The sequence below is a fragment of the Amphibalanus amphitrite genome, unplaced genomic scaffold (assembly GCF_019059575.1).
Source record: "Amphibalanus amphitrite isolate SeventyFive unplaced genomic scaffold, NRLGWU_Aamphi_draft 000927F_arrow, whole genome shotgun sequence".
Taxonomy (NCBI): domain Eukaryota; kingdom Metazoa; phylum Arthropoda; class Thecostraca; order Balanomorpha; family Balanidae; genus Amphibalanus; species Amphibalanus amphitrite.
The window spans coordinates 1-25,884 of NW_024882421.1; the positions used below are offsets into that span (position 1 = coordinate 1).

General features: G+C 51.4%; 1 protein-coding gene across 1 annotated transcript; it reads left to right on the plus strand.

Moving 5' to 3' along the window:
- Positions 1-2,239: 2,239 nt before the first annotated feature.
- LOC122368147 (multiple epidermal growth factor-like domains protein 6) lies at positions 2,240-4,560 on the plus strand. Its single transcript, XM_043341816.1, has one exon. The coding sequence runs from the start codon at positions 2,462-2,464 to the stop codon at positions 4,010-4,012; it is 1,551 nt and encodes a 516-aa protein (XP_043197751.1). The 5' UTR covers positions 2,240-2,461; the 3' UTR covers positions 4,013-4,560.
- The last annotated feature ends 21,324 nt before the right edge of the window (positions 4,561-25,884 follow it).

Consider the following 25,884-nt stretch of genomic DNA (forward strand, 5'->3'; position numbering starts at 1 on the left):
TATACGTGAAGGTCGCGTTAGTTAAATTGAACAATGCGAACGTAAAGTAAGAAAATCTTACTGGAAACTTGAAAAAACTCTTTCTTCCTTAGATCGTTACTTACTTATCAAGTCAATATGATTTATCATTGCCTAATCCTAAGAGGGACATGATGTTGTAAGGTTACTCAATGCTCATTATGCCATTAGAGGCTAGGGGAAGTTGGGGGAACGCCGAAGACTTTTTTTCTGACGCCCGTAGCACGCAAGGTAGACAACATAAGCTATTCTTGTTGGCGTCATTCGAGAGGCCAGTCTTTTGCCTTTCAAACATACCAGGCGCATTTGATAAATTCGCATACCGTTAAGCGCACAAACTAAAAATATCAAAGAAGTGACTTTTTCGGCGTTGCCCCGGACTGCGGGGAAAGCCGAAAATGGGAGAAATGATCTACGGGGAATGCCGACATTGATGTTTTGCCATTTTATCTCAAACTTTATCCAGAATTGATCAAAGCTGACACGCGTTTTAAGAGCTTGAGGACGCGGTGCACACTGGAAGTTATAATTGTGTGATATAATAAGAACATGCCAGGTAAATCATTCCTTATAGGTAACAGGCCGTTGTGTCGGTTGAAAGTGTAATTTGTGTGACTAAAAATACGCGTTGCTATTCTACAGCAGTAAAGTCCACGTAGCGTGCTTTTAACACGTGCGTAATCGCACGTTTTCGGCATTACCCCAGCCTGCCATACTTTCATTTGCAGGCCCATAACTTTTCAACGTGCTGTATAAATTTCAAATAGGCAGCACACTTATGCAAAGACATGCTAAAGATTACTTGACCGAATTGGCCAGACAAACGGTAGCATAATGAGTAAGAAATGCAGCTTCAAAGGCGCATGTAGTACAAGGGAAACGTACCTTGAAAACGCTCTTGGCGCCCCCTTACAGTCGAAGTATTCCGAATGACGACTCGTAACAAACATGCGATAATTGTAGTCACTTAAGCTTCAGAGCATCACTGACAGGTGGCATCCATGTCTTACGGTTTTCGAAATATCTCGAATTTCGGCTTTGCCCCAACTCCGGCATTGCCCCAACTTCCCCTATTGTCCTTTTCTTTTCGTTTTTCACCGAACTTTTTGTCGCTTTTTCACCAAGTTCTTGATCATTTGTAGGTACGGTAACCCAGTGTTGTTAACCCTTGTGCACTGTTTGGTGGTCACCATATTCAATTAAATGATTTTAGTATCCTACATGCTAATGCTAACCTAACGTCATGTTATCCCTCGCATGTGTGCAGCGTTTGCCAGCTTCTAATGTGTAGGGGGGGGGGGGTCGGTTGGACCCCCCTGCCGTTTGGCCCCTGATCGAGCTAGAGCTTCGCGGAAAAAACGAGCGTATTGCCCGTGACGAGAGGAAGCCGATGATACCCAATTTTAAGGTCCTAGGTCATTGGTTGACCTTCCAGGTCAGGTCAATGACTCAAAGTCGGGAAAATCGGACCTGTTAGAAAGTCGTCAAGTGTGGCTGGTAAGGGGTTTTTCGGGGTGCTGATCACGAATATCGTGTTAGTTTTGATCACAGATGATGTCTTTAGGCATTTTGACCAGGTCGGGTCAGGTCAGGTCAGGTCAACCAGTAGGGGTCGTGACGGGTATTCGTAGTACGTGTCAACCGCCTCTGACAGCTTCGTAACATGTTACGAAGTCACCAAAACTACTTCGTAAATGCTCAAATGGTTGCTAAATTCGAATTCAGCTCCACAAACTAGCCTAGAAACATGTAAAACTCGAAAAAGTGAACCGAGGTCACCTAAGGTCACTGACCTGACCTGACCTTCAGGTGACCTTGACACCCACCCTAATGCATGGGAGCAACATCAAATCACATGTCTGAACGTTTGAAACCACGAAAAGCTTGCAAACGCGCGGCTAATGCGAGCCGACATACGCGGAATCGCGATTCCGGCCAAACATGGCCTCGGAAAAGAGGTCACAGGTCAAAGGTCATTGGGGTCAGGGTCATGAGATCTTCAGGGTAGGTGTAAAATTGATCAATGCGAGGGTACTGAAAGTTTCGTCGCGATCGGGCGCTTTTTACGCGAGTTATTTGCGAAAAACCATGGGGGGTCCATCCGACCCCCCCTACACATGCGAGGGTTATAGGATGCTTTCATCATTTTTCACGTGATCTGGCGCATGCTACCTTTCAAGCATTAAAAACTGGCTCAAATAGATGTGGAAAATCCAAACTGTGTACAAGGGCGTATCGACACGCAAAATATATTAAAACGTCTACTTGAGTTGTCATGGTTATTGCCATGCAATTAGCGCTCTTCTGGCGTCGACCCGATCACTAACAATGAAATGTATCACAAATATTTGTAGTCCACAGGCATGTAGACTGCATTAAGCCAGAAACTTCCGCGTGCAGTACAACTGTCATAAAACGTTCACAATAGTTTGCGTGAGTAGGCATGCATCACGCGATCACGCACAGTGTAACCATTATGGTGCTCGTGGGCTTAGCGACGAGCCTCAATTTGAAGAAGAGTCTGGGAAAAGGTGTCGGCCAGTTCCAGCTTCAGGTTGTCAATCCTTTCCAGCGTGTGATCAAACAGCTGAACCAGGCCCAGGAGGCGGCTCTGTACGCTGAGGTCAGCCAGAAGGTCGCCGTTCGAGGCGAGTACGATCGTCGAAGAGGCATCACCGCCGAGGGCATCGCCGAGATGGTGTTGAACGTGGCCTACACGCTGCGTCACCACAAGTTCAACGAGTTCGACCGCCGCTACGAGCGCCAGTGGAGCGAGTCGGGGAGGCGGCCGGCGCGCAACCTGTTCCTGCGCTTCCCCCGGCCGGCGCTGACCAGCCTCCACTCCGCAGTGTCGGACCAGTGCTGGCAGAGCCTCTACCAGTGCCTCTGGTACCTCAACACCGTCACCAAGCAGACCTACACGGCGCGCCGGTTCGACCCGCTGGCGCAGCTGCAGCGCACCTTCAAGGAGCCGGCCACTGTGGCGAATGTGGCTCGGTGGCGCGCCGAGAATCGCACTCGCTTCCAGCGGCTCCTGACCTCTCACACGTGGCGCTGTGCGCAGCTGCACAAGACGCAGACCGAGCAGCCGGACCCGTTCCGCTCGCTGGTGGAGCGTTTCCGCTGGATGACCACCGCCAGCTACTTCATGTGCTGGTACACGATGCACCAGATGCCAGAGCTGGCCTACTTCGCCGAGCGCTGTGACAACTACGCCGACTGCATGCAGACTCCCGACTCCACCGAGGTGGGAAACCAGGACCCGCGAGTGCACTCCACGGACACACCGTTCGCCTGCGCGCTCTACAGCTTCTGCCCGGAGGTGTGCTGCCCACTTCGCACGGTTCGCTCGCTAGAACAGTGTACAAACTCGCCGCTGAACCCCTGCATGCCCGACAACCGCCCCGGAGAGCGCGACTGCAAGTTCGACGCCGCCGCCAACCGGCATTTCGACGCGCTCATCACAAACTACCTGAACGTGTCGTGTCGATGTCCGCGCGGACACCGCTTCAGTGCCTACTTCCGTCGCTGTGTCGATATCGACGAGTGTTACGAGGGCGCCGACGACTGCGATCGCACCTCAGAGGCCTGTCTGAACTTGCGCGGCGCCTTCGACTGCGTCTGCCGCTACGGCTTCTACTGGAACGCCAGCGAGACCGCCTGCAAGCCGAGCGGCCAGGTGCGTCTGCGCGCCGAGACGGCTCTGGTGCAGCTGCGGCGGTCAGCGCAGAACAAGTCACTCTCGGAGCGACTGCGACAGATCGAGGTCGACCTGCGCCGGCAGCAGCTGCGGCAGTATCTCGAGTGGCTGCCGTTCGACACCTCCCGAGTGCCATCGCTCGGTGATGTCTCTGAGAAGTTCGGCAAGTTCAGGAAGAGGGTGTCAGAGTTTCGCGAGCTGGTTGGAATGGGGATGAGCGCCGCCTGGCGTCTCAGAAGTGATGCTGTGGTGTGCGGTGTGATGGCCGCTTGTGTCGCTTTCCTGGCGAGTTGAGCAGTGAGCACTGAGCAGTGAGTAACGTTCCATAGTTCACTGCTCGAAAGGCGAACAAGACGCGGCCAATGTGTAAAATAGCCGTTGGGCTTTACCATGTTCCTTTGATTTGTCATGCTGACGCTCACAGTGTGCAGGCAATACGAAACTTTTTTACACTGCAGGATGTGAATGCGAGTGTTTAAAGCTGTATGTGCATGAATCAAAACATCTAAAAGGATGCGCAATTGAGCAAATTCCATCCGAAAAGCGTATTACATGCAAATATGTGCTGACAAGCAGCTTTACTAATTTTGTTTACATATACCCACGTTCTGCCGCTGTTGTGCATTCAATGATTTAGCAATGCTCTACAAAACGTCCCAGCCAGTACACCCAAGTGGGTCCCATATCGGACCCATATGGGACCCACTTGGGTGTGCTGTCTGGGGTTTTTCGTCCCTTTTGGGTGCGACTAATGAATCATGTTATCATCGAGATTCGAGCTGCGTCTTTACCTATAGCTTGTCACCAACCAGATGTGGAGAATGTTGCTGACACCTAAACAGATATGAAGCATATGCAGCTAAGAATGGATGGCCGTTCTAACTACTAATGCAAATTTACTTCACCTCTATTGCTCATTACATCAGAACATATGCATTGATGTGGCTAACTCAGGTTGCTCCGATTGCATGAACCAGGAGGTAACTATTCATAAGCAATCGTGCTCTTGGTCAGCGGATTTACAGCTGATGCCACCGCTCCTTAGCTGTAACGTTAACCGACATGGGATACAGGATAGTAGGCATGGTTTATCCAAGAGAACGTACAATGAAAAGTACGGATAGGGTAACTGGTATCAAAATAATAAATTATGAAGACGATAACTGGGTCCCGACCCCACATACAGCGTGGCAGACCAGCCGACGGATCGTTAGGATTGATGCCTTCTACGCGGCACATTGCCTTTGATGTTCGCGACTTCTAAGGCAGCCGAAATTGACTGCGGATTAGCTAATCGCCTGTAACGATCCCGGTCGTAGTACATTTATATGAGCTTGCGCAACTTGTGACGTGTAGTGATGGATAGGACATTTATATTTCTGGCACATGAGTAACGAATTATCGAAGGAATTTTATATTTATGTAAATTGAATAACATCATTGAATTACACACAAAGTAGGGGAAGCGGGGGGAGCACCGCCACCTTAAGCATTTCTGCTCACCGAGCTGATATGCGTAGTAAAAACGAAGCTCTTTTGCATTCATGTGAAAGTAGGAATGTTTTCCTACATGTTGGCATAGTTTCCAGCGCTCCATTATAAAATTTCGCTACTTTACAGACATTGAAAACAAGTCCTGCATTTTCCGTCCTCCAAAAAATGTGCGGGTAGCACCGCCACTGATGGCGATGTTATCCACAGATCGGCCTTACGGTGACAGCCACCCTTGGAAGCGTTACTGCTGTCTGAAATAGTAACTCAAACTCATATAAGACACACAAGAGTTGGTTGTTAGTTTGTCACAGATCAGACTGTTAGTTGCGGACAATATGCATACAAAGCATGACAAATTCACGTTTATTTCGAAACATCCAGTGAAGTCAAACGTGAGGTTAAAAAACAGACGACGTTTGCGGCCTAACTAAAGCTCTTCTCCGAGCTGAGTGAATCATCATTGCGGCTTTATCCATTTTGCCACCCCATGGGGTAGCACCGCCGAGCATGGCGGTGTTACCCCACACACAGTCATGGACCGACAACGCCCCGACAGCAAAACAAAGCGGGACGCGATTCTTCTGTAATTCCTTTCTCAACGAAGAGCACTTCATGCCCTCAAATTTAACGTAAAAATCAAGGCATTTTGACTTGAAATGACCACTTACTTGCTGCTAAAACATGCCAAATTATTACAACGATGGTTTGAAATTCACAAAATGGGCAATTGCGATCTCAAAATCAAATAAATCTTAGCGAAACCTACCTCACGCGGCGTCCCGTTTCCGTTCGGACACCGAAATGGCGGGTGTTTGCATTTACAATTGAGAGTTTTGCCGATAGAGAGGATGGCGGTGTTTCCCACATGGCGGTGCTACCCCCGCTTCCCCTACAGTAAAGCAGTTTACTCACACAAAGTGAGTAAAGCAGGTGTTAGGTGACAAAGCTTGGACGATCTAGCATGTCAAATTGTTATTTCTAACAGATTTGTGTCAGATTTAGGCTACTATTAATGGCTTACGCTAGCTTAGTAGGGATTAATATTGTGGCGGTCACACTTCGGCCTCCCCTCACTGTGCGCGCGCGACCGCCCCTGCGCGTGACCGAACGATCATCCGACCGCCAGCTGACCTTGCCCCGGGGCACTGGGGGTCACAACCCCGTCCCGCTCCGCGCGGGCCAGCGCCGCACGGAGGCGGCAGTTATCGACGAGTGCTCGGTGAGTGAACGCAACACGTGGTGGCAGCGGAAAACTGCAACGGAGCCATGGCTATGGCGAAGAATTACCGTTTACCGGAATTTGACGGCAGTGGTAATGTAAAAACGTGGATCAGCAAGATAGAAGTGATTGCCCGTGCTTGCAACTGGGACAGTTCAAAACCGGAACAGAAGACCTCCAGCGATTTCAGTGACGAAACTACGGCGGTGATGGCGCTCCCGGCGATCACCGGTCGGGTATTCGACTTCGCGATGCGCCTCTCCGACGGCGACAGGAACAGCTGGAAGAAACTGTGCGAGAAGTTGAATGCCGAGTTCGACTCTCCCGGACTCGCTGTTCAGTACGCGCTGGAGTTTCATCAGCGTATTCGCAGGCCCGGCGAATCACTGGCGACGTTCCTGTACGATCTGGAAACGTTGTGTGCTCGCGCCTACCCCGAGTGGGAGGACGCCACATACCGCCAGCGGCTGGTGAAGGATCGGTTTCTGATGGGCATCGGAGAAAAGTCGAGGAAACACATACTTTCGTTCTACCAACCAACGTGGTCGACAGAGACGGTTCTCCTGGAGGCGAGAAAGCTGGAGCAGATCGAGACGTCAACGGGAGGCGGCGCATCTGTGGGGGCCGTCCACGGTGCCCCGAGAGGAGAACAGTCGGACGCGTGGAGTACCGGCTCTCAACCTCAGCCCAGCGAGACTTCGGTGCTGTCGGCGCTGTCCGACAAGATCCAGATGCTGGAGGAGCAGATGCAGGCATGTCGCGTATTCCGTCCCAGCCGCGACTACAACCGCTCGTCCCGTTCGTCCAACAGGCGCCGAACACCGAGCCGTCGGAGGGAGGAGGGCTGCTTCAACTGCGGTGAACTCTCCCACTGGCGCTCTGACTGTCCGTACCAACGCCCAGCAGACCGGCGGTCGGGAAACGGGAACGGACCGAGGAGGATGTGAGCCGCCGCTCCTCGGTCCCCGCTGTAGTAGCCTCTTCTAGGGTGGCTCGGACGACTCCGCTGATCCGGGGCACCATCGACGGCGTCCGCGTCACGTGGCTTGCTGACACTGGCAGTGACGTCACGTTCGTCACCAGCAGCTGCCCGGCGGTAGGGTGCAAAACGTTCCGACCCCTCGTGCACCCTGCATCGGCACCGGTGACTATTGATGGCACGCCGTTGAAGGTGAGGGGGACTGTTGATGCAACCGTCGAGTGTGGTCACCTGCCGCCGCGGCGTCACACGGTACTGATTGTTGACAGTGTGAACACCGAATGCGTCCTCGGCAATGACTTCTTGTCCCTGTATGGCGAGGTGGCGCTCGACTTCGTGCACATGACTATGCGACTGACGGAGAACTCTACGGCCGACAGGCGTGTGACCGGCGGACGCAGCCTCGGCGAGAGGGCGGTGGTACCCGGCGGCCCAGCTGCAGTTGTGGCTATGGAGAGCCGCGACGCTGGCGGCCCAGCCGCGGCCGGTGCACCGGCTACCGACGGACACCTAGTCGAGCTCACCGCGGACGTCACCATCCCCGCGGCGTCTGAGGTTCTGCTGGCGGGCAGAGTGCGGGCCGACACTGCATGTGCACCCGGGCAGCACATCACCTTGGTCGAGGACAGCAAGTTCACACGACGCTACGGGAACAGCCTCTGCGTCTCGAGCTCTGTGGACGTCATCAGGACAGACAGCGCTGTTCAGTTGCGGCTGTGTAACCCGGGTCGAAGTGCAGTGAAGTTGTACAAGTCGTGCACTGTCGCCCGATGTGTCGGCTACGCGGATCCGCCGACAGTGCGTGCCTCGCCGCTGAGCGATCTCAACCGGGAGGAAAGGGAGGCAAGAGAGCGACAGCTGGAAGACATGGTCCGCAGCAAGGTCGCCGAGTCGGATGTGACGGACGAGCAGCGCCGTGCCCTGGCGGCGGTCCTGCTGCGACGCAACGGCGCGTTCTCCGTACGGGGAGAGGTCGGTATGTGCGACCTGGTAAAGCACCGCATACGTCTGAAAGACCAGCATCAGCTGCCCATCCGGATACCCCCGCGCAGAACCGACTGGGAGACCCGACGGAAGACTGAAGAGTTCTGTGAGGACCTAATGCGGAAAGGACTCATCCGCAGAAGCCACAGCCCGTGGAGCGCGCCCGTCGTCATGTGCAAGAAGAAGGACGGTAGCAGTCGGCTCACCATCGACTACCGAGGCCTCAACAAAGTGACCGAGTTCGACGCACACCCGCTGGTCCGGATCGACGACGCCCTGGACTGTCTGCAGAACAACAGCTTCTTCACCACACTGGACCTGGCCAGCGGATACTGGCAGTTCAAGATGGACGAGCGTGACATCGAGAAGACAGCGTTCTCGACCCACAGCGGCCATTACGAGTGGCTGAGGATGCCCATGGGGCAGAAGAACTCAGGCGCAACGCTGCAGATGGCGCTCCAGATGCTTCTGGCGGACTCGAACTGGCTATACACCCTGTCGTACGTGGACGATGTCATCCTATGGTCGAAGGACTTCGACAGCACCTGAAGCGACTGGACGACATCCTGGGGAGATTCGCGGACGCCAATCTGCTCTTGAAGCTGGGGAAGTGTAGTTTCGCCAAGAAGGAGGTACGCTACCTGGGGTACCTCGTGACCCAGGACGGCATCCGCCCTGATCCAGACAAGCTCAAGGCCCTAAGCGACTACCCGACGCCAGCATCGCACGAGGAGCTTCAGAGGTTCATCGGTCTGACATCCTACTATCGGCGCTTCTGTCCCAAGTACGCCGACATGGCCAAGCCGCTGCTGAGACTGTTGGAGAGGAAGGCAGACCGTACTTTCAAGAACGGCTTCAGATGGACTACAGAGTGTGACAGTGCGTTCCAACAACTGAGAGGCGTTCTGGTGACTGCGCCAGTCCTGGCGTATCCCAAGATGGACAGCGACTTCGAGCTGACGACTGATGCCTCCGATGTTGGGATCTCCGCGATCCTGTCTCAGAATGGCCGGCCCGTCGCGTTTGCCAGCCGAGTGTTGGCAAAGGCCGAGCGTAACTACTCGACCACGGAGAAGGAGTGTCTTGGACTGGTCTGGGCCGTGGAACACTTCAGGGTCTACATCTACGGGAGGCGTTGCGTGCTCAGAACGGATCACAACCCACTGCTGGCTCTCTCCACCTCCAACAAGCTGAAGGGACGTCTCGCCAGGTGGGCTCTGAAGCTGTCTGAGTTCGAGCTCGACATCCAACACGTCGCCGGGAAGTCCATTCCCCATGCCGACGCGCTGTCCCGTGCGCCGGTCAGCGCCGTGCGTCTGACAGACACGGCTCTGGTGACACCGGAGGAGCAGGAGCGGGACGAGGCTCTGCGCTGTGTCAAGGACGGCATCGCGATCGGCAGGCTCGCCCAGACCGCTCCGGAAGGAGCACGACGGCTTTGGAGGAGAAGAGACGCGTTGAAGATCGAAGCCGGACTACTGATCAACAGATACAGGTGCCGCGGCCGAGAGCGCGAGCAAGTTGTCGTGCCGGCACACCTGGTGCCGGCTGTGCTGAGGCTGGCGCATGATGACCCCATGTCTGGCCATCAAGGAGGGAGGCGCACTCTGGATAGGGTAAGAGACCGGTTCTTCTGGGTCACGATGACTGCGGATGTCTCCGACTGGTGCGGTTCCTGTCAGGTGTGTCTCCAGGTGAAGCAGCCAGACCAGCGCGACAAGGCCCCACATCAGCCGTTGCCTGTTCCGCTGCGGCCGTGGGACTTCGTGTCAGTTGACATCTGCGGACCATTCTCGCCCAGTCGGAGGGGTAACAAGTACATACTCGTTGTCACAGATCAGGCAACGAAGTGGACGGAAGCGTTCCCGATGGAGCGTCAGGACGCCGAGAGCGTGTGCAAGGTCCTCATGGATGAGATCATCTGTCGCTTCGGCGCCATGCGTCAGATCCACTCAGACCAAGAGAAGCAGTTTGAGTCTGAGCTCTTCCGCATGCTGTGTGCAAGGTTCGGCATCCAGAAAAGTCGGACAACTCCCCATCATCCACAAGGAAACCCGCAAGCGGAACGGTTCATGAGAACACTCGGCAACATGCTCCGGTCCTACGTGTCGACAAATCACGCTGACTGGGATGCACGGCTCCCGGAGGTCATGGCGGCTTACCGGACAAGCGTACGGTTCTCCAGGGTATTAGTCGTAGGTCGCTCGGCGAGCGGGAGGGCAACCAGTTCCGCCCCTGTATCGCGTGACCCCTTGCTCCGCCCAGTTACGCACGAGCGTACTCCACGCCGCGTAGTAGCGTGGGGAGGGGAGGGTTAGAATGGTGGCATGTGTAGAGACTAGAACCGGTTTCCACCGCCATGCCACCGCCCAGCGACATGGAGCGGGGTCAGTGACCAGGGCGCAGGGAAAGGTCAGAGGTCAACTATAACGCAGAGCTTTGTGTCTCCCTCCCCTCCGCGTGTAACGACGCACGACAGCGGCCGGCCGCCGATCAGGCTTGACATGTCAAGGTCACCCGCAGTCAACGGGCTCAGAGGGTTGGTCGAGTGCGCGTCCGTGGCTGACGACAGTCTCGACCATGTGCTATGGTGCCGATAGACTAGCGTGGGTAATAAGTTTTTGTTCAGTGCATATGGCTGCTGGGGTGTGTCATCTTGATATATGATGCCTTGTAACGTGTATGATACGCTTAAAACCTCGCTGGCAGTGGCCGAGAGGAGAGGGGGGAGGCGGGTGCCGCCTCCACATGTTTATTTTTGTTGATAGCTGCGAAAGCTGAAATTTGGCAAGCCTGACCTTTGATTCAAGCTGAATTTTTATGACAGCAGCTGTATTTTCACCCTCGCCCATATTGGTGTTTTGCCAGCGTCTATCGTAAGGGGGGGGGAGGAGGGTCCATTGGACCCCTTTGCCGTTCAGCCCTTGATCGAGCTAACGCTTCGCGGAAAAAGAGCGTGTTGCCCGTGACGAGAGGAGGCCGATGATACCCAATTTCAAGGTCCTAGGTCATTGGTTGACAGGTCAATATAACTCAAAAGTCGGGGAATCGGGACCTGCTAGAGCTTCGTTAAGTGAAGCTGTTATAGGGTTTTGCGGGGTGCTGATCACGAATTTCAAGCTAGTTTTGATCACAGATGATGTTTTCGTGCATCAGGTCACATGTTACGAGGGAACCAAAACTACTTCTTAAAGGTTCAAACGGTTTCTAAATGCGAAATCAACTCCAAAGACCAAAATCTACCCTAGAAACATGTAGAACTCGAAAGAGTGAACAAAGGTCATCAAAGATCAGTGACCTGACTGACCTTCACGTGACCTTGATACCCACTAGAATCCATGGGATCAACATCCTTTCACATGTTAGATCGCTTAAAGCCACAAAAAGACAATAAAACGCGCTCTACGCGAAATACGCCAAAACGCGATTCCGGCCAAAAATGGTTTCGGAAAACAAATCACAAGTCAAAGGTCTTTTGAGTCAGGGTCATATAAATTACAGGGTAGGCGTAATATTGATTAACTCGAGGGTACTGAAAGTGTCGTCGCAATCAGCCGCTTTTTGCGCGAGTTATTTGCGAAAAACTGAGGGTAGGAGGTCTGTTCGACACCCTCCTACAAGTGCGAAGGTTAAGGTCAGGCCGTTGACCAATGACGTCAAAAGTGAACCTCTGTAAGGTCCCAAAATATCGCGACGTCGCAGCACCCTTCGTGCCAGGATACTTTTCAACGGGGAATGAAGCTTATATGATCTAGTACTATCTCACAGAGGCCTCACAACTTGTATGTAGCTATCTCGCATTTTTCTTAAAGGGACCCTCCCACCTTCAAAAAAGTTTATGAATTGGCATGAAAGTGATGTCGCTCGGTTCAGAAAGAGCGAAAACGAATATCTACCAAATTTCACCGAAAAATATTCACCGGTTTTCAAGATATTAGACTTTTACTTTTGTTTACTTTTTTGGGATCTCCGCTGTTTCTAGCGACTTTATTTTAGAAGTGCGGCGTTTGCGGCAGATGTTGCGCGCAAATAGCATATACCACCGCGTGCTACAAAACGTTTTAGTCAAACATTTAAAAATCGTTAGATATCTGCGTTGACGTCACACATTCAGAGGGGTATTCCTAAGCATTAGCCCCTCTGAATCAAAATGCTGCAATTTTGAAATTCAATATTTCCGATTTAAGGCATTTCTCGATGTTGTGAGTGCCGAAACCGGTAATTGTGAGCCAGGGACCCCATTTTGGCTATCTCAACTCAAATCTAATGTTAAGGTGGGAGGGTCCCTTTAAGAGTGACCTGAAGTCAGGTCGGACACGCAACCTCACGATTATCAATCAGTTGGGAAATATGAAAGCTGTTATTTTGGCGCCAGGAGCCATCTAAAGCTGTCTCAAGCGCATTAATTCGCGATTTTATACAATCTTTGCAAGCCCCAGCATTCACTTTTCCATTCTTAAAGTTAGGCGACTTCACTTATGACGTCACTAAGGTCACAGGAGTTTTCACCAAAAAGTCCCGATCAAATTGAGCTAGCGAGTCGGGAAGCCACCAGTGGACTTGTGAGGACCTACCGAATCGAAGAAGCTACATATATGACTTCCTTGGGCCAGCTTCGTGGCCTGAGTGGCTCTGCCATGACCATGACCTGATGTGAACATGCCTTAAATTGACCTCAACGAAAACAAAGCGTATACTATTCGACGCGCTTGAAGTTGAGCATGCAAACCCCGATGGTGCCATAATGTTGGCTCTGTAACCACTTAAGTGGTGAAGCTGTTTACCAAAAACCGATCCCGCGACTTTGAGCTGACCTCAGAGTTTATCGGTTGACCCGAGACATTCAAATCGGGTACCAGTTGCTGCATCTCATACGACGCACGCGCTCAGTTTTATCCGCAAGGCGCTAGCTCAATTAGGGGCAAAAAGACGGAGAGGGGTCGCAATCACCCCCCCCCCCCCCGGCCGGGGTATACTCGTATGCAGAAAACCCAAAATTCCGTTGAGGGTTAAGCACTGAAGTGATATTATGATGCGAGAAGGTATAGGTCAAAACAAGTATGCATACGAGCGGGTGCGAATAAAACTGTGTTCGAGGTATGCCTTTTTATTATACATTCGATTTGCTTTAGTTATTGGTAAGAACAGATACAACCAAGAAGAGCGCCCCTGAAGAAAAGGTGGCGCACCGGACAGGTGCGATTTTAAGGTCTAAGGTCAGTCGGGGACCTCTAAGTTCGGATTAAGCGCTGCATGTTAGGGGTAAAAAATGGGGGCAAAAAAGCATCCCGATTTTGGCAGCATCGTCATGCTTTGTCATGGCACTGATCCACTCCCTCGGCCGAAATATTATTACCCTTTTGTATGAGTTCTGGCATAATCCCGCACATTATGCTGCATGTTGTTTGCCATGAAAAAACAATGCATGTTCAGCTACGTTCTACGCAGTACGCACTAACCTAACCACCATCCCATCATCCACCACTAGCCACCATCCCGTTCTGTGCCCCCTTCCACCCCACACGAATCAGCCGAGACACTAGTCAGTCGGGCTAGTGCTATCCTATCCTCCCTTCCTGACTGCACAGCGCTTATTAAACCCAGAGCCGAGACTTCCCGAGCGCGACCTCTGACCCCACGCGGTCCGAAGGGTCGGCCGATGCCTAAGGGCGCGCCGCGCGCCGGCCACCCGGATAGCCTCTGCCGAGTCTCCCTTTCATACACCGTTTACTACGCGCTCGATTCATTCATGATTCTGTGTTTCTGCGTTCCTCTCGTTAGATGGCTCTACTGATGTCATAGGCGATCCCAGGAAGATTGCGGCCAGAATACCCCAAACGGCAGAAAATGAGGTTTTTGGTGAATATCTCGGAAAGTATTTGGCATACAACGATGCAATTTCACAGTCTCGTGGTAAATGTGCATACACATAATTCGGGTTGATACTTATGCATTTGAACATTATATAGGACCAGATATGTCCGAAAAAGCAAAACCAACAAGACTTTTACTGGAGAGCCGTACATGAAACAACGGGACAGACTCCACATATGCTGCTGCTCGGCTATGAGGCCACGACTCCAACAGATCTCGCGGCAGGTCGCGCCCGAGATGACAGCCAGATAGCATCACGCCTGCAAGAACTGGACGAGCTGCGCCATGAGGTGAAGGAGAAGGTGGAGTCCAGCAGGCGCGCCTACAGACAGAAACAGACCGTCAGGTTCAGTCAGCACGCTCCGGGGGACCTCGTCATGGTGTCAAACCTGAACAGGAAGGTAGGCGTCAGTCCGAAGCTGTCCAACAAGTGGATAGGACCGTTCGAGGTTCTCCAGTTGAAGAGCGAAGTGACCTACCGAGTGAGGGAAGTAGACGGCAGGAGGCGGTCTATGATCGTGCACCACGACCGCCTGCGTGCCTGTCCAGTGAGGCCTGACCGACTGCTCTCTAAGGACTGCAGCTCGGACGCCGGCACCCCGGCCCCCGTCCTGCCGGCGCCGGCGCCTGCACGTCGGGCTGACGAGACCCACCTGGACTCGTTCGTGGACCTGGCCGTGGAAGACCTGCGTCATGGCGCGGTACCGGACGGTTCTCACGGACCGAGGGCTGCTGAGGATGAGCCCACCGAGGAGCCTGCTGAATCTGAGACCTGCTCCCCGCCGCAGCTGAACCGCTACCCGCTGCGAAACCGCAACGAGCCTGATCGGCTCACCTACACGAAGATGTAGCTGGAAGTGGGGAGGGAGGTGTGTGGCGGTCACACTTCGACCTCCCCTCACTGTGCGCGCGCGACCGCCCCTGCGCGTGACCGAACGATCATCCGACCGCCAGCTGACCTTGCCCCGGGGCACTGGAGGTCACAACCCCGTCCCGCTCCGCGCGGGCCAGCGCCGCACGGACGCGGCAGTTATCGACGAGTGCTCGGTGAGTGAACGCAACAATATAGCAGAATTAACAACAAAACAAAAACAAAAGCCAGCACTAAACACGATTGTAATTGTTGATGCACTCAACAATATTTTGATAGCAAGGAAAACACCGACTCGGTCTGTATGACGTCCCGGTATCATCGCCAACCGCCAACCTGTGTTCTAGGTTTTAACAACTCGCCCAAAACCCTGGAGTTTAGTGCAAGCCCTGGAGCTCAGTTCCATCCCTAGACCTTAGGAACATTTCTGGAGCTTATCTCATCCCTGGAGCTCCGCGACACGTCTCCGCACCGGCGACGATTTACCGCGAGAGACCGGTGGGTGCCGGTGAGGCGGGGGCGGGCCCTCAAAAGGAACAGTGCAGGCCGATAGAGACGTGCTCTCTAACTTGAACTATGTATGTATAAGGACGGGGCGGGCCGACAGCTCACTATACCCTTCCCTCCGTCGGGGCGGGGAGGGTCGGCACTCGGCGGGGACGTGTCCCCGTGAGGACGAGGTGGGTCGACCTCGACAGACCTGTGCCCTCAGTCGTTCGGGGCGGGCCGACAGCTCTGTGCCCCCAGTCGGACGGGGCGGGCCGCTCCCACATCAGCGCCGGTCCGTGGCGGCCTCCGTATCCGGTGTCGGTCGTCGGAGTCGACGCGTCGGTCGTCGGAGACGTCGCGGCCGACGGGCGTCGTCCGACGGCCGGCTATTGATTTACGCGACTCGGCGCGGTGGGGCGCCTCCCTCCGCCGTCGGAGCTGGGGAGCCGCCGAGAAAAACAGCCTCACAGAATGGTGGCGACGGGGTATAATTATCGTATGCAATCAGCTTATGATGCCTGAGATTCGCAAGGAAGAAAGCTCGAGGATTTTTCCTTCTGTCTGGGATTGTGCTTCGAGATTAGAAGCATCCATGTACATATGCGTGCATATGTGTGTGTGTTTTTTTTTAATGCACACTGCGTCACGCACGCTGCGCCATATGCAACCAGCTTCGTTGATAAGTGCTAGCACCTGTTGCTGAATTCTAGGGGGCAGATGGGGCCTTTACCCCTTTTTCCTCTATTCTCTATCTTTCTCTATCTTAAAAACTATAGGCGTGACAGCTCTTCTCACAAAACTTTTGGTGGGTCGAAAATGGCAGAACATGACGTCACCCTGACGTCATTTGTGGCGAACCTATCATTGGCTCTGGTAAAATTTTTAGTCACAAGGTGTAGAATTGATGCCCGGAGGGGTCTTGAAAGCTTGGTGACGATATCCGCCATACTTTCGGAGACACCGACTGAAAATGAGAGAGGATCGTTTCGCCCCCCCCCCCCCCGACGGGGCGCGAGTTATAAGCAAATTCAAACAGCCCTAAATCGATGGCTATGGAATGCTGCATTAAAAATTGCAAACGTTATGTTTCACATACCTGAGGTGCAGCGTGAAGTCATAAACAAGTCACCAGCAGTTTTTTTCGTCCACAAATTTTTAAACATGCTAGACCAATGCTACGCCAATTGGTTGCGTTTTTCCCAACAACACAAACTTATCAAAGCAGTTTGCAGTGGTTCACACACACTATCAATAAGTTTGTATTGGTTCCTTTGACCTTTTCAAGCATTGGGCCGGCAAGGGCCGACTGTCACTTATATATTGTTCACCCAAACCCACTTTCCATGTTACTTGTAGCTGAAAATGCATTAGGTATGCAACCTGCGCGTGTAACCAGCCGCGTGATTTCAGCTTCCAACTATATGAGAAGTCGCCTGGTCACCTATTCGGTAAGCCGTCACCGGACATAAGTTAGCCGGTCAAAGGCACCGAGCCGTGCCAAGAATGGCGCAGCGAAGGCATCGAATGCCGCCTCTCTCATAAATAGTTCAGCACCTCCTCTACAGCCGGCGGTGTTTTTGCCCCGTAAATGCCGACCGCCGGCAGCACGAGACAATGGCGCGCCAAAATCGCCGCGCCGCTGTCTTATTGGCCGCGAGAGGAGACGCAGACGCCACTTTCACGTCCGACAGAAGTCCTCCTTTTTTCCGGCACTGGGTTATGTGAAAGGGAAACAGACGGCCGTCAATTAAAGGCACGGTCTGCTAAATTATGCTACTTTAGTTTAATCACCTGGCACGAGGAGCTCCGAGTTCTCGTAGGGACTCGAGAATATTTTTATTCATAGTAAAAATATAAGCTCGATGCGTTTTTACGTTGCTTTCCTGCTGCTGCAGAGGGTTTTTAAATCGTCCATATCTTCAAAACCGGCCATTTCTTAGCATATTGCTCCTTTTTTTTTGTCGCTGAAAAATTAGTTGGGCTTCCCATTGACATCAACGGTTGAGCGGTATGTGTAGAGTGCCATCAATTATCTTCACATAAAGTTGTCATTTTTACGTGGCAAAGGAATGGAGTACCCCTTGCGAGCATCAGGGGTGACGTCACTCAGGATCTGTCTCTGATTGGTCGGCGGGGGAGTGACTGTACCATGGATAACGTATTACTATTACTAGGTTACTAGGTGATTATTACTATTAGGTGATCTATATTATTACTAGGTGATCCATGACTGTACAGTCGTGTACAGGTTGATGGTCCCCTACTCTTTATCCACCGGGTTCCTATGGCTCAGCATTGGCAGCAGCCGCCTGGTACCGGTAGGCTGTGCCGCATGACCCGAGAGTGAAGCGGCACAGTCTACCCACGCCGTTTGACATCGGCTCGGGTCGCCGGGTGGAGCGCTTTGTAGACCAGCTGTTGCGTCAGACCAGCGCGGGGGGAGGGGCTCGTCTCGGTGGTTGGCGTGGGCTGGCGAGTGGTGTGGGGCGTGTTGGTGGACCATGGGGGCTGGGCGGGTGTGTGTGGTCACTTGCTGCATTGCACATTTTGCGTCGCTTAACAATTGCATTCCTGTTTTTGCTTATAGGCACAATGCACGGAAGATCCAGCGAATATAATTTACTTTACTTGTGCATTGTGCAAAACGTGATTTGGCACGGTATCGAGGCAACCATAAGTCTTGTGCCTATGCATGATATTTAGGCAATACGTTTATGAAAACGGCAGATTGATGCTGGATGTCAATTCGTATTGCTAAATGTCGGCACGTATTAAATGAATGAATGAATGAATCAATCAATCAATCAAACAATCAATGGACATGTATAAAACCGTTTAAATGGCTCGCAACCACTAATAGCAATCACACCATCCTAACTCGGAAAAGCAGCCGGAGCCCTGATGAGGCTCGAACCGGGACTCCACGCTGTAAATTTTGCCAATGATCCATCATCATTCCACCAAGCTAGAGTAACCGGCACCCGAACCCACAAAAACATTAATTGACTTTGCCGCCGACCTCCCGGCCCCGCCGCCCGCCCGGCCAGACTTTGCCCCGGCGATAGCCACCATCCGGTGTAGCTCAGCGTAGGAGTGCTCGACTGTCAAACTGACCGGTAGTGAGGGGCCCGGTTCGAAACGCTTCGGATGCTGGATGTTTATTTCTCGGTGGGAGGCTTTACGTTTAGTCCACTTTTCAGAAAGATCATTTGGTGACTGACCTGTTTTCTTTCTTTGCTGCAATTCATGAGGAGACCGTATGCACCCTTACCTGTCCTTCCGCACCCCACTTGGGAAATGGGTGGTTGCCCCCCCCCCCTCCATGGGTTTGTGAATATCTCTAAAACGAATTTTTGGAGGGAGGATACGATCGGTTCTATGCAACAAGTGAACACACACGCCCAGCCCCAGGTCCGCTCACTCCCTACCCATATCACCCCCTCCCCACACCACACTCCAGCCCGCCTCATCCACCGAGCCGAGCCATAACGAGCCTCAGCGCCCCGGGGCGCGACCTGTCAGCGAACCGGCGGGGACGCGGGCCGGCGGTTGCGTGCGCCGCGGGGGCAGGGGCGCGTCCAGGCTTCGGGGACATCGAGGCGGCACGAGCTGGCGCCGCCACGGCGACACTGGACCAGACCTGATATTGGACACCTCAACATTCAGTCTTTGAAGCCCAAACTGCCGGATCTGCGAGACGACATTCATAGAGGAGTTCACGGATTTGATATATTGTCACTGTTATTATATATACAGTGTTCGCTGACAGGTCGCGCCCCGGGGCGCTGAGGCTCGTTATGGCTCGGCTCGGTGGATGAGGCGGGCTGGAGTGTGGTGTGGGGAGGGGGTGATATGGGTAGGGAGTGAGCGGACCTGGGGCTGGGCGTGTGTGTTCACTTGTCGCATAGAACCGATCGTATCCCCCATCCAAAAATTTGTTTTAGAGATATTCACAAACCCATGGGGGGGGGGGGCAACCACCCATCTCCCAAGTGGGGTGCGGAAGGACAGGTAAGGGTGCATACGGTCTCCTCATTAATTGCAGCAAAGAAAGAAAACAGGTCAGTCACCAAATGATCTTTCTGAAAAGTGGACTAAACGTTAAGCCTCCCACCGAGAAATAAACATCCAGCATCCGAAGCGTTTCGAACCGGGCCCCTCACTACCGGTCAGTTTGACAGTCGAGCACTCCTACGCTGAGCTACACCGGATGGTGGCAATGGTCGGGGCAAAGTCTGGCCGGGCGGGCGGCGGGGCCGGGAGGTCGGCGGCAAAGTCAATTATGTAATGTTTTTGTGGGTTCGGGTGCCGGATACTCTAGCTTGGTGGAATGATGATGGATCATTGGCAAAATTTACAGCGTGGAGTCCCGGTTCGAGCCTCATCAGGGCTCCGGCTGCTTTTCCGAGTTAGGATGGTGTGATTGCTATTAGTGGTTGCGAGCCATTTAAACGATTTTATACATGTCTATTGATTGTTTGTGTAAGTAGGTATAATATTATTTAGTGGCCGAGAGCCGTGAAGGATGCACGGCTAAATCGTGTTCCCGGCTGTGGCGGGAAGCGGTCGCGCGTCGGCGCGCGAGCAGAGCAGAGCAGAGCGCTGGGCAGAGGGTGTGTGTGTGGAGCGCGGCCGGAGGCGCGGCTGGTTGTGTGTTGTGTGTTCGGTCAAACTGAGAACACAGGAATACAGAGACATGCAGTAAGACCGGAGGCTGTATCTGAAGACTGAGGTGTCTTACATTTGATTGATTGATTGCTTCATTCATTCATTTAATACGTGCCGACATTTAGCAATATGAATTGACATCCAGCATCAATCTACCGTTTTCATAAACGTATTGCCTAAATATCATGCATAGGCACAAGACCAATGGTTGCCTCGATACCGTGCCAAATCACGTTTTGCACAATGCACAAGTAAAGTAAATTATATTCGCTGGATCTTCCGTGCATTGTGCCTATAAGCAAAAACAGGAATGCAATTGTTAAGCGACGCAAAATGTGCAATGCAGCAAGTAACCACACACACCCGCCCAGCCCCCATGGTCCACCAACACGCCCCACACCACTCGCCAGCCCACGCCAACCACCGAGACGAGCCCCTCCCCCCGCGCTGGTCTGACGCAACAGCTGGTCTACAAAGCGCTCCACCCGGCGACCCGAGCCGATGTCAAACGGCGTGGGTAGACTGTGCCGCTTCACTCTCGGGTCATGCGGCACAGCCTACCGGTACCAGGCGGCTGCTGCCAATGCTGAGCCATAGGAACCCGGTGGATAAAGAGTAGGGGACCATCAACCTGTACACGACTGTACCTTCTATAGATGGCCTTGGCATGTATGGCCTAAACTTTTGAATTCATTTTAAAAGGAAAAAAAAACGCAAGAAATTACCCGACGTTTCGCATTTATTGCTTAGTCATGGGTCTTCGAGTGCGATTGTGACACTTTTGAATACATCAGGTGAAAATTGCATATAAATCATGGACGGGAACTCGTCCATATTTTTCATCCCAGAAAAAGACCTCTCCTCCAAAAAGTGTGTGATTTATATGCAATTTTCACATGATGTATTCAAAAGCGTCACAATCGCACTCGAAGGCCCATGACTAAGCAATAAATGCGAAACGTTGGGTAATTTTTTGCGTTTTTTCCCCTTTTAAAATGAATTCAAAAGTTTGACCTAAGATGTTAGGTATGCCGCCAGATGGCAAAAACTCTTTCAGATTGACGGTACGGAAAAGGCTTTCTGCAATAACTTTAGACTCAAAGCTTTCACGGCATTTATTTTACAGAATCGTGTACCTCTGATGTTTGTTTGCTCGATTTCATTGAATGTTTTCGCATGTTTTTCGCTCATGTGATCCAGTACGCTGACGATACCCAAATCCTAATATCCGACGTCAAATCCAATCTCCCATTCCTCATCCAACGCATGGAGACCATCCTTGCACCCCTGTCTTCATGGTTCCATGCTCATGGTCTGAAACTCAACGCTTCCAAAACTGAACTCCTTCTCCTTGGTACCAGACAGCACACCCGCCACCTCCCTCCTGTCAGCGTACGGATCGGTGGGGAGACCGTTCAGGAGAGCCGCTCTGCTAAAAATCTCGGTGTTATTTTTGACAAACACCTGACTTGGGAAGCACACGTGACCGATATCGTTCACAAGTGCACATTGGCATCCTGATCGGTCTCCGTCACCTGAGACATTTCCTCCCGCAGAGGGCTCTGCTCTCAATAGTTCAGAGTTTGGTGATCTCCCGAGTGTCTTACTGTATCATGGTTTATGGGAATGGATCAGCTGCGAACGATACTCGGATACTCAAGGTCATCAATTTTGCGGCGCGTGTAGTGACCGGTCTTAGAAAATTTGATCATATCTCTCGAGCGCGAAATCAGTTGGGTTTTATGGTGCCGCGGCAAATGTGTGATTTGTATACATTGACTGCTTCCCACAAGATACTTGTCAGTGGAGAGCCGTCCGAACTGGCCTCACTCTTCCAGTGCTTTTCCGACGCGCGCAATTGTGACCGGCCGACTAGACAGGACGGGCGTCTTCGGCCGCCGGCTTTCCGAACCGTGACCGGACAGCGATCTTTTAGTTACCGAGCTGTGACGCTTCTCAAACGCCTACCAATCGAGACCCGAGCTCTGGGCCCGTCTGCTTTTAAGCGCGCTGCCAAGTCACTGCTAATACGGTAGTTTTTACGCCCGTGCATGTCAGGGTGTGTGTGTGCGTTTGCGTGTGTGTGTGCTGTGTACATCATTGTTTGCTGCCTGTCATCCCTCACACTTCATTGACATTTTGTTTTATCTTTCTTACTTAAGGCACAGAATAGCCACAACCATGTGTGGAGTGTCTGTTGACGTAATACATACATACATACATACATACATACATACATACATACATACATGTTTAGACATTATGCAGTACAGTCTGGGATCGGTGCAAATGCTTTTCAGCTTATTTCATGGCAGCTCTCCCTCACACACACTAGCTCATTCACACGTCATTCATGACAAAAAAAAAAACATCGGGTGAACAAGAGAAATGCAATGAAAAACAAGAAAAATACCATAAAAGTAAATACACTTACAAGGTACAAAGTAATCGTTGGTATCAACTAAGTTAGGTACGTATAAAACATAAGTAACTAAAGTAATGCTGCCGCCTCTGAGGTAAATCACCGGCGATGTCCGCAAGAGAAGGCCGCTGTCACCGCCGCACGGCCACGACGCCGCCACCCGCAGCCGAATTCCTGATGGTGAGGTGAGTGATTTTTCAATGTAGCTCTGGAAGCACTCGGCGACGCGCCGTCGAGCGTAGACACGTCTCTCATCGAGACGCGTCATTTAAACTATTTGTTTACCTTAAAAAGTTAAAAGGTCATTTATAATTTCTTCTTTAGGTCAAGATCATGACCTAGCCCGAAAGAGTCAACTTACATACATACATATTAGTAGAACTGTATATCGTAAGTTCTTTACATATGTGGTGGTATAGTGAAAAGACGGCGCTTATAGAAAACAGTAGTATCATATTTTTGAAATTTTGGGATTTTGACCGGTGACCCCCAAAAATTAACCCTCGCACGATCAGGCCACTTCTCATAACACGAACGACCAGGGGGGGGGGGGGTGTTACGACCCCCCCTGGCGTTTCGAAACGGAAGGTCGTAGAGCTTAGCGAAAAAACCAACGGATTGATCTCAACGAGATCTCGCGATTGGTGGTATATTTTTTGGTCCTAGGTCAACATTTGACCTACTTTTGACCGGTCAAAGGTCAAATTTTCGGAAAAATAGACTTTTTTTAGCTTTCGGCGGCGATTGCGGCAAAACGGTGGGAGATATCGACTTGAAACATTCACTATCGTGTTCCTTGATCAATTTTCTATCGTTTGGTATGTATTTCGTTTCCCTAGCTCTAAAAATGGCGCGTTGGGAGCGCCGGAAGTCGGCAAGGTCACAGTCGGCGGCAGAAATTCGAAAAATCAAAATTTAAATTTTTGAAATCTGATTGTATTTTTGGATTTGGGAGGTCCATTTGCTCCCTATAGAAGCTAATATTGCTGCATATTCCCATTGAGGTGACAAGAATTAGCAAAATAGTGGTTCGGGCGCTTTTCAAAAATAGTACCGGACGCTGTTCCTCTTGTGACGTCATAGCTCCGTGACCTGACCTGACCCGGTCAAATTTCTTATACCATATGATAGCCAATACTTGCCCCAACATGCATGGGAAGTTTCATCACGATCCATTAACCGATGTCCGTACCACCGGCAGGAAACCTCGGGCGTTGGCACTCAGTTTGTGAAAATCCGGCCGGAGGCTGTACCTCTTATGACGTCATAACTCCGTGACCTGACATGACCCGATCAATTTTTTTCGGAAAAAGATGCGCAAAGGTTGCCCCAGAGGGTATTGAAAATTTCAGCCCGCTACGACAAGCCGTTTAGCGTGCACTTCGAAAAAACCTCAGGGGGGGGGGGTTGATACAACCCTCCCCCTAGGCGTTCTAGGGTTAAAACAAATGTTAAAAAATGTAAAAATCCTAAAAGTTCTTTGAATTTAGAAAAAAACGGAAAATACATGATAGTATATACCTACGTACTACTTGCGCTCTTCCTTCTTCATACCAAATTTTAGATACTACCTTTTTTGGCCATGTTATAGCGAATTAACTGTTCAAAATTGATGACGTCAAAATTTTGAAATCAATTGTTAGCAATTCTAGACCACGCATGGCAAAACAAAGACCACCATTAGACTCCCCGTGACGAGCTGCATCGAATCGGTACCCATTTTATGCAAAAATGTCAAATTCGAGATTTGACCTTATTTGACCTGACCTTGGCCTGATCTTCACCAGAAAGTAACCTAAACTGGCCCCATAGGTTGCCTAACCCACATAATCGCATTTGTCATGTAAAATGGACCATAAGACATACATCACACGACACTTTCACATTGTAACTCTCAGTGACCTGACCGCTGTGATCTGGTATTAGTGACCTCAAACAGCAAAATATGTTTTCGACGAACAATTCTCCATCGATGATTTTCAATAGAAGAAGCGCCAAATTTACAGGTTAGATGGGTCCATAGGAGATCTCGGCCCTGTGCAAATTTGGTTGCTCTAGGTCAATATTTAGGTAGTTGTTTTATTTTTTTTTTGGGGGGGGGAGAGGGGTAAAAAGGCAAAAAATTCCTTTTAACAGGTGAAAAGTTTTTTCCGCTTCTAACTTTTGATCTAGTTAAGCTAGAGCAAAAAGAAAGCACCAGTGAACTCAGCACGTCAGTGTGCATCGAATGTTATACTTTGTTTCCAGTTTAAGTAGGGGAAGCCGGGGGAAGCCCGGGCGCGGGGGAAGCCCGGCCACCCCGTTTCCGGCTTCACAATAAAATGCTCAACTGCTTGTCATTTCAGCGTGGCAGTTAAGGTAACGCCAGCAAAAAAGTTAAGGCTAACAAAAATTGTATATTGTTAAAGTTATAGAGCACAAATGATATTTTAAGGGTTTTTAGCTAAAAAAGTGAGATATGTTGCACTGTTAATGTTATACCATACAGTCCTAATATTTATACGAATGTTATGTAAGGACCGTTTAAGTGTTTGTAGTGAGGGGTGACGAGGCAGGCTGGCTTAAGTATGACATTTTTTCGAACATCGCTGTTCTAAAATAAAAATTAGCACATTGTCGAATGTGCGTTTAGGTAAAAAATAAGGTATCATCAGCCGAGTCGAATGATACCTTAATATTTCACTTTCCGTCAATATTTGGAAGACGCATAATGGTTTCATCAACTCGTTGTAAAGCGCTGGGGAGGTGACCGGTGTTACCCCAGAAAATCCCCGGGCGAGTGGTCAAGCTTACCCCCAACCGAGAGCAATGGCACTAAACCAGTGGCGGATCCAGGGGGGGGGGGGGGGGGCAAAATGGGCATTTGCCCCCCCCAAACGGCATAATTTTAACATTACGCCTAAGGACGATGCATGGAAAGAATCGATAAATTGTTATGGTTTGCCCCCCCCCCCAAACCTCTGAGCCAGGGCCTCGTCTAACACGTTAACTGGGGGGGCAATTGCCTCCCCAGTCGAGCGGATTGCCCCCCCCAGTGGCCAACATTTGCCCCCCCAGTCAAAACGTGAACTTCTCACAAAATTACCTTCTCTGCAATGTGTTTTTGTTAGGAGTCTTATACAGATTTAACGAGAAACGTTTTTTCATAAATTTAGTCCGAACCTTT

Bases quoted from the DNA above. Each gene is read 5' to 3' on its own strand.
- LOC122368147 (XM_043341816.1), top strand. From the start codon at position 2,462: ATGCATCACGCGATCACGCACAGTGTAACCATTATGGTGCTCGTGGGC.